The sequence below is a fragment of the Xyrauchen texanus genome, chromosome 32 (assembly GCF_025860055.1).
Source record: "Xyrauchen texanus isolate HMW12.3.18 chromosome 32, RBS_HiC_50CHRs, whole genome shotgun sequence".
Taxonomy (NCBI): domain Eukaryota; kingdom Metazoa; phylum Chordata; class Actinopteri; order Cypriniformes; family Catostomidae; genus Xyrauchen; species Xyrauchen texanus.
Genome location: NC_068307.1, coordinates 37,879,329 through 37,887,549, shown reverse-complemented (window position 1 = coordinate 37,887,549; position 8,221 = coordinate 37,879,329). Strand labels below are relative to the sequence as shown.

At 38.1% G+C, this 8,221-nt stretch overlaps 1 protein-coding gene across 1 annotated transcript; it reads left to right on the top strand.

The window, feature by feature from the left end:
• The first annotated feature begins 1,728 nt into the window (after positions 1-1,728).
• inka1a (inka box actin regulator 1a) lies at positions 1,729-4,872 on the top strand. The gene is made up of 3 exons (XM_052101328.1): positions 1,729-1,820; positions 1,999-2,045; positions 3,831-4,872. Exons 2-3 carry the CDS (start codon positions 2,043-2,045, stop codon positions 4,752-4,754), a joined length of 927 nt encoding a protein of 308 aa, XP_051957288.1. The 5' UTR covers positions 1,729-1,820; positions 1,999-2,042; the 3' UTR covers positions 4,755-4,872.
• Positions 4,873-8,221: the final 3,349 nt, after the last annotated feature.

Here is an 8,221-nt window from a genome sequence, read left to right as displayed (position 1 = left end):
ATTGAGTTATTTCTCTTTGGTGAAGGCAAATAAAGAGGCCTCTAAGGCATGCCTGGGTTATTGACGCTTAAGTGCTGTAGATGTACTTACCACGTCATACATTACATTTGAATGCTTCAGGAATATCTCTTAAATAACCTGAATGGAGTGGCCATCCTTTTTGTATTGTGTTTAGGTAAGAGCTCACACCTTTCCCTCTATGTAAATGTGATTGCCACCTTTCAACTTTGAATCACAAAAGGATCAACATTATTGTCCAGTCATGTTTTTGTGTGGACCTGATAGTCTACACACCTCTTATCAAACCGAATGTGCCCCAAATTAGGGTGGGCATTCAAAAAATGAATGTGAACATAAATGGGAATGGGAAGAATGTATCCTAATTACAATAAACACCTTAAGTGACCAGTAAAAGCATTTGAACACTCAAGCCATGCTTAAAATGTGTTACAGTCATTTCATTGTATTAAGAAAATGTCATATGTCAAACAAATGATGCAGACTTTTCTCAGAACTAACTTTTACTAAATGTTTGCTATACTTTTAACCAACTGGTACCATATCTGTTTTCAGTGAATGTATGAAATAATTTATTATGTAATTTATTCATTTTATAAGTCCACACAGGTCTCTTACAGAGAAACCACACGTGTAGTTCGTTAAGTTAACTGTGGACATTTTAAGTTTGACAACCTCAAAGTGGCCATTTTACGTTTTGTTTTTTTGGTCCAGACTGAGACAGTTATAAACAGTGCGATTTGACACTATTTTTGTACTTCTGTTAAAAACACATGTACATTTTTAGCGTAGAGGTTTCTGAGAAAACTATATACTGATGATTCGTTTAAAGTAATCTTCCCCGAATGCATTTTAAACACATTTCTTTTAAAGAACAACTCAAAAGAGCAAAATTTCCACCAGGCGCCAGAGGGCACTGCACAACAGGCCGAGAAACTCTCCGTGTTACCTGCTTGAACAGTCGTCAAAATTGACCACAGGGTAAGTATATAAAGTAGGTCTTCGCCTGTGGAAAAGCTGTAAAACGTTTAACATACCTTAATAATAATAAAAAAAAGTGCATTCGAAAATGAGAATATAAAATAGGATGCCAAAACAAGGAACTGAAGGAGAAATGGATTAAATCATCTTAATAAACCGGTAGGCTAGTTCTGCCTAACTATATAGATTTAGGTGTTTTGCTTAAATATGACCTTTATAGTCAAATGTTCTCACATGTAAGCCATAAAATAAACGTTGTAGCCTACTGTTGTATTGTGCAAATGCCATCAACAACAACATTTCACACATTTTTCTTCTGTTCCTTCACCTTTCAATTCAGAAAGAGCTTGTAACATAATCTTTGGGTGTAAAATATATCGCACTGGTAATTTTATCATAAAAATTATAATAACAAACTGTTTACTGAGCACTTTTCATAAAGCAGCTCAACGTTGATGTTGAAATGAAAAGTAAAAAGTTTCAGTATAGATAGTACAGATATCATTTTATTTAATGTGATTCTAAACTGTGGCATCATAAATTTAATTTGAGAGAGGGAGGGAACCAAGGAGCTCTAAAATACGGAGGGAAGAGCGCCCAGATTTCAAGTGAGCTCTCATTGGTTGCCTCTGCGACGTTTTGATTGGATGGCGCTGCGATGCCGCGGTGTGATTGGCTAAGACGCGCACGCTGGAATGAAAAAGACGCACTAATGTACTGCACTCTGAAGTGAGGGCTTACAATTTTTTGACTCGAGTCACACGATCCACATCTGCACCAAAACTGCTGGGATTGCATTGGTTTATTCCATCACAACAAATGTAAGTGCAACGCTTGGTTTAACGTCTGATTACTTGCATTGCAATAGATTTCAGTTAAAAAAATATTTGTATTGTATTTTCTTCATTAATCAAGTGCAAAATACATACGATGTTTATGGATATATGTACTTATTTTTCAAAACGCAATTTAATAATATTACATTTATTTCTATTTCAGGAGTATTTAAAATTACTGGACTTGACTGTCATCAATTTTAAATCATGGTAAGCATGCTCCCAAATCGCTTCTCCAGTCTATTTTATAGGATTTGTTTAGTTAGTTAAGATAGATTGCTGATTCAGTACAACTGTGCACTGATTGGATATCACTTTATGTAATGTGCTGCAATGAATTTGACATTGAGGAGAAATGTCTGTTGCTGAAATTTCAGCAAATGGTTTGGCATCTGCACTCCATGCCCGGCACTACCCCCTGTGTGAAGGTTACTATTGCTGAATGCATCTGATGCACAGACTTTGTGTTTTTGAACATTTTTATCTAATTGGGAACAAGTTTCAACAAATATGCTAATAACTTTGCATGCAAGACTTGCATCTGTCTTACAAAAGGTTTCAAAGTTTGGATTTTGGTGTTGGCATTCACAGTTTGGAAAATAAATACGCAAAGTACAAGTATTACACACTTTGACTAATGTTACTAGAGTAGTCACTTAGTATTATTGTGACGGTGTTGTTAGAAATGAGTTATTAATATTTTAAATGCATTTTTGCATTTGAGTGCACTCCTTAGTTTTAAACTACTGAAGTGTCCAGCATGCCAGAAGCATTTTTAAGAGTTAGGGAGTAGTGTTTACTTATAGTGAGCTCTTTTAAGATGGTAATCTTAGACTCTGAAAAAAAAAATCTGAAAAATCCTGAATATAAAATGTAGATTCTTTTAAAACCAAGCAGTCTGTTTAACTTTAGGGGAGTTTGGCTTCCATTTTAATGTCTATGAACCAGTCAGATTTTTTGACTTTTTCATAGATTATTTCTGTTGAAATTGAACTCCTCTGGTCTACCGTCTGCTCCACTTATTTTACTACACAATCAGTGGTCATAATTATTTTGATTATTAAAAGATACCGATATGCAAAAAGAACATTCCTACAGGGACTGTTGCTGTATTTTAGACAGGACTAGTGTATATAAATATGTTTAAGTGTTTTGCATGTGCGTTAGGGGAAATTACCAATGTACAAGGATATATACATGTGTTCAACAGCATGTATAAAAGGTGTGGTAATTACTCTCTGAAAGGATGTACCCCAGGTGTGGTTAGTAACAGGTTTATACTAACTGAATTTCATGTGCAAGTAGTATTCATCTGTCTTCTTTGATAGGTGGGTGTGAGTGTGGCCACATGACATGTATTCAGCTGTTGTTTGGTTGTCCTCTACATAGAATAGAGTGGTTTTCCAGACAAATACAGCCGTGCCCTCTCTAATAGATATAGTGCAAGTCTAAACTTGTCAATAGAGTGTGATTTGTCAACATGGGGAAATGCATTGCAGGGAGTGTGACCCAGTTTTTATATAGGTGTACGTATATATTCTGATTTTAATAGATAAACAAAATGTTGCTTAAAGGTGATGTGTGTAATTTTGTGGTGTAATTTTCTTCTATACCAGCTTACTTTGCATAGACAATTATAAATAAGCCATATGTGATTCCCGGAAAAAGTGTAAACATGGTGGTGCTATCAAAACATTCCTCGTTTTCTTTTTCTTTTTGAGCATCCCAATCAGCCCGACACAGCATCATTGGTCGACTAGTGGTGTGAGTTTGCTGTAGGACTACCTGTTAATCAGATTTTTTGGTGATTCTAGTGGTTCAAAAATGACACTTCACCTGTAAGAAAAAAGCAAGTTGATCTATTCAATAAATGTGTCCAGGCACAAAAACATAATTGCAAAAATATAATTTTCCATATTTCTGCTTCTAGGTTGGCAGAGATTTTTCATCATCTGATTGACTTGACTCTCACATTGTCTTTCTTTCTCTTTGCAGTTGTGTCTGCAGGAATCAGGTGACTGCCTGCGGGAACAGATGCATTATATGATGCGATCACTGCAGGATCTAAAGAATTTGCGGCGAAGCTGCGCAGCACGCCCTGTCGGGCCTCCAGTGAGGCTGCGTGCATGCAAACAGCTAATAGCACAGAGGGAACGTCGAGCGCGACTGAGGATCAGCGATGCTAGTGAGGCTAGCAGCTACGACTCTGCCTGTTGTCTATCTAGCTCTCTGGAGGAGGAGGACTCTGCTGGTGGCCCATCAGCTGTTAGCTCCCCGAGCAGCGAGCGGAGTCTGGAGTTTGATTCGGGTTATTCCGAGGCCTCTTGGCAGGATGAGGGAGTGGTGTTGCGGCGTACCAGAAACGTCCGCGTCTCTTCCTCCGCGTGTCTTCGGACTAACCAGGTGCCCAACACCCGAGTTCGTCCCAAATCTACCTCCGATGCTTGCCTGGAAAAATGGACGTCTTTTGAGGCAGTAAGTGACCCTGACGACTGGACAACATCTTTGCTTACCCGCGGTCGTAACCGTCAGCCGATAGTGCTAGGAGACAACAGCTTTGCTGATCTTATTCAGAACTGGATGGACTTACCAGAATGCACAGAACAGACTGAACAGAAGCACAGTTCAGGGCGCAGTTTTGCTAAAGACTTCTTGGTTAACGTTAAACGGAGGATAGCCAGAATTTCGCAAAGTGCTGATGAACAACGGAAGTCGTCAGATGTTACAAATCTGAGCAAATCGTTTGGAGTCCCCAAAAGACTTTCTTGTCACGTTGATGTGCAGCATAAAACACCATTCTTCTTTAAGTCACACACAGGCTTGAATGAATTAGACACAGATTTCCATCAGTTCACAGCACTCATGCAATCGGGGAGCAGAATGCCTATTGTCTGTAATGACATAATTGGGTACATATGACTGAAGAGATGGACTGAATGGACAATAACTCCAGAAGAGACTATTTTTATTTTTCATTTTTATTGAAGGTTCTGTCAATAATATCATGTAAAATGCACAAACAATAATAAAGTTCAAAAATTTCAAGTCTGATTTGTCCTTGCATTGCTCTTGGTGGCAGCCTAACTGATCAAAATTAATTAAATGTAACTCTAAAGGTAATTCATACATTAGCTGTTTGAACAGCTAAACAGTTTCATAGTTTAATAGATTGTTTTCTGTATGTGTGGTGCTAGGGGTTGGCTACCAAGTCTTTAGCCCCGAATTTTTTCAATAAAGCCCCACATTTTTTAATCATCTTGTAGTGATATCAAAAGTACCAGTACTTCAGTATCAAGTGGATACTACAATATAAAGATTTAAAATATTAAGCCTGAATATCCACTGACCCTAGAGCCTCTGGTCTTCTGCCAGTTGCAGCCAAAGCAGTCAATATTCTTAGCTCAGTATCGCAATTTATTACCTGTCTCTGAAACAAAATGTTTAAAAATTTAATTCAATATCAATGCATTTGCTTTTGCTCTTGCATTAAGAAAGAATAGAAAATCCTGCACATTGTCATAATCTGCAAATTGCAATGCTTCGTTCAGTGACCTTTCAGCATATTTAAAGTGTCAACTGGACAAATTCACAATTTTTTCAAGTTTGTTATACAGCCTGTTATAAAGGCGACAATCAAAAACGCGAGGTGTGACTAAACAGCAGTCAACAGTGGTGGAGCTGCATGTAGGGCTGCAAAATTTGGACAAAATTGCATTTATTTTTATTTATTTTTTGTGATTTGTCATTTGAACTGCAAAATGATAAATGTTTTTGTTAGGAAGTGATTCCTTTTGACCAAAATTAAGTTATGTTTTGCTCATGCTCTACATTCACTAAAAAGAGTCACTCTTTAAGGAGGGGGAAGGGGAAAACAAATTGAGCAGAAGAAAGCAATTTTGTGGTGATAGAGAGACTATATCAACATGAATATCTCAGGTGGCCCCGGCAGCATGTGTTAAATGAGGCAACCCTGCTTGTGTCCCTTTACGACCTCATGGGGAAAAATTGCAGCAGCTGGTAGGATGGTAAAGAAGTTGAATTCAGCTTCGGTTTAAAGCATTTGGGTCTATTTAAGTGCCCCAGCTATCAGACTGATGCATCCTGCTACACTGCAAGATGTGCCAACTAATCTACACACATCTGCTTAAAGACAAATTAATTGTTTCGGTTTATTTGAAAGGCTTGCTATCGCAGATGGTGACCGCAGAGTCATTAAAAAAGAAAATTACACTTATATACGTATTACTACGAGTTAATGAATCAGGATTAGTGGCATAATAACAGGAATTCATGACAAATGCGTAACAGCTTGCTATATTTGTGCTCCTTATGTTACAGTTTGGAGGACAGTCCAACCAATCACAACTGATCTGGGCCCAGCAAAACAGGCAGATTAGAGCAGAGAGAGTAAGAGCTGTCGGTATGTTGTTTCTCTTGGCCCTTGTGTGGAAAGGGTGAATTATATTCGGCAGTAAAATCAGGCCTTATCCCTAAACAGAGCCTTAAGTTACTGTGCCTATAAAAAACTTTACATTTAAGTTTTCCATGCAACCCTAAGAGGTTACATGTGTGACACTCCTGTTCTACCCGCTCCGTACGGGACTCAAACCAACGTCTCCGGCGTGGGAGGCGGGTGCTCTAACAAGGAGGCTAAAGGCTACAGCCTCTAGCGTCAGTCGCTAGTGCACCTCTTGAGGTCAGGAGGTTTACACACTGCACAGCTATCTACCAGCTGGCTCTCGTTACACTCACCTCCCTAAACCTCACTCCCATCCGGGTCACGGCACCATTGTGACGCTCCTGTTCTAACCACAACATACGGGACTCGAACCAACTTCTCCGGCGTGGGAGGCGGGCGCTCTAACAAGGAGGCTAAAGGCTACAGCCTCTAGCGTCTGACCTCTTGAGGTCAGGAGAGTGAGGTTTACTCACTGCACAGCTATCTATCAGCTGGCTCCCGTTACACATGGAACAGATGGATCAAGTTGCTAGTGTACAAGCGGAAACAGGGGATGGCACTTAGAGTAATACTTAATGACTTAGTATATCCAGGAGCCCTATGCCTTACTCCTTGGTGAGCAGTTTGACAATGTGACTTAAAAAAATATGTTGAAAATAATCCTATTAACTCAAGGAGAATGACAAGACACATAATGGAGACAGGAAAACTTAAAGGAATATTCTGGGTTCAAAACATGCTGAGCTCAATTACCAGCTTTTGTGGCAAAATGCTGATTACCACAAAAATGTAATTTGACCTTTTTCTTTTTTTTTAAAAAGGAAAAAATATGGGTTGCTGGTAAGCACTTACAATGAATGGGGTTTATCTGTAAATGTTTAAATACTACTGTTTCATTTAGCCACAATATGCTTGCTAACATGATTTAAGTGTGAGAAAATTGCTTACTAAAATTTTCTGTATAAAGTTATATCGAATTTTACAACTTTGTTGCCTTGATGACAAACCCTAAAACGTGTAAACCCCAAATTGACAATATAAACAACTTTACAGCTCAAATAATCAACAAGTTTTAACAGAACAATTAATGTAAGTGCTTTTAGAAAATTATAAGCGGCACATTTCTGCCTTATACCCTCCATAAATTGCCTCACTGAAACCCAGATTTGTACTTTTATTAAAGAAAAGCAGGGATGAGTTACACCACAAATGATATTGATTGAGCTTAACTTGTAATGAATTCAATACATGTATTGAATATTTATTTATGTAATTGAATGTCCTGCATGGACAAGTAGTAACATTTATAGTCTTTGCAGTGCACTCAAAAATGTCACCCTCTGCCTCCTTTTCTGCTTCTTACTGTTAATGTGTGTGTAGATGTTTGTATAGGGTGTTAGGCCAGAATACTCTACACAAGTACACGAAAACAAATGCTTCTAGGTTGGCAAGCTCTATTTCATGCATTGTTGCTTTCTGAAATGAAAATTACTATATTAGGCATTACTGACTTCTGCAATGGTCAATTTTCACTTTTAGGTCAACTTCTGTCATGGCATAGCAACAGTTTGAAGAGAATCTTGCAAATTAGTTAAAGTAATTGTTGACACGTTTAAAGCTTTCTACATAAATAGCAAAACATCTAGTTTAATGGCACAGATAGCAAACTCCATCGCCCCCTTTAGTACTATGGTTTGTTACCGAGTGCATCTAAATGCACACCTATAAGATAATAACTACCAAAAACAGCTTATTAAAACCTCTGGCAATGCAAGAAAACTGCATTTAAGAAAACTGAGATTTTGAAATCATCAGGTTATTCTCTGCTTTAAACATCTAAACGTAAACAGTTATGTGCACAGCACTTGCGCACATGTCTAACCGCTAAGAACACCGGAAAGGCTGCTTACATGCAACATAAAATCAG